The sequence below is a fragment of the Eimeria mitis genome, genomic scaffold (assembly GCF_000499745.2).
Source record: "Eimeria mitis Houghton genomic scaffold, Emh_scaff467, whole genome shotgun sequence".
Classification (NCBI taxonomy): domain Eukaryota; phylum Apicomplexa; class Conoidasida; order Eucoccidiorida; family Eimeriidae; genus Eimeria; species Eimeria mitis.
Window position 1 is genome coordinate 1,000 of NW_013572974.1, and position 812 is coordinate 1,811.

The 812-nt window shown below is 53.8% G+C and overlaps 1 protein-coding gene across 1 annotated transcript in view; it reads left to right on the forward strand.

Annotated features, from left to right (window-relative positions):
• EMH_0013260 (uncharacterized protein) overlaps positions 1–146 on the forward strand; it is a gene marked incomplete at both ends in the record, with an annotated part of 1,059 nt that extends 913 nt beyond the window's left edge. Inside the window, one exon of the mRNA XM_013499782.1 lies at positions 112–146. Coding sequence (XP_013355236.1) covers positions 112–146 — 35 coding nt within the window. The remainder of the gene's footprint in view (positions 1–111) is intronic.
• Positions 147–812: the final 666 nt, after the last annotated feature.

Sequence of the window (812 nt, forward strand, 5' to 3'; positions counted from 1 at the left end):
TCAGATGAGGCAGCTTCCATGGTACGGAAGGGGACAAAAAAGGAAGACATGTGCACTACCCCCATCACTGCAGCTCGTGTATCTGTCATGCAAGTGCGCTGCCTTTCGCAGGGACGCTCGTCACTGCCGATCGCGGCTTTCCCTAGCCCTCTTGGTTATCCGCCTGCAGCAGCATCGAGACAGAAGGCCGTTGGAAAGGCCAAGACCCTGTGTTTTCCGGCCCCAGCGCCTCGCTTGCTGCCTCCGGCTCTATGGTGCAAGGAAAATACCTCAAAAGAGGCTTCCTTTCTGTCCCTAGGTGCGGAGCTTGCGAGGAACAAGCGGCGTGATGCAGCATGAATAGCCTTGCTGAGTTAAATCCTTCCACATTCCGTCTTGCATTTATAGAAATTTAAGAGGCATGCTCAAATGGAGTGTTCGGTGATTGCCCAAGTGATGCTTTCTCCCCTCCTGGCATGCCTGTCGACCCGATCGTGATAATCATGCTTTTTTCGTCAGTGCTTACTCGTGGATTCGCCTCTCCTCAGTTCTCTCTTGCTGACCTATCAGCATGCAGGAAAGCATGAGGCAAATGGCAGTACAGGGTCTCCCTAGCCGTCGGGATACGTAGGTGTGGCGGTGCAACGGGAGAGATCACCTCACTTGACGGCCCCAATCCGCAGCGTCTATATGCAGCCATCTGCTGCCTGTTCTGTTGGTCCTGCAATCCCAGCGAAGCCCCATGTGGATAGCGAAGGCTAGCGCATGCAGCGATAAGTGAAGTGGTCATTCCACGAATGCGTTGAGGGCTTTTGTTGCTTAAGTTGCCCAAT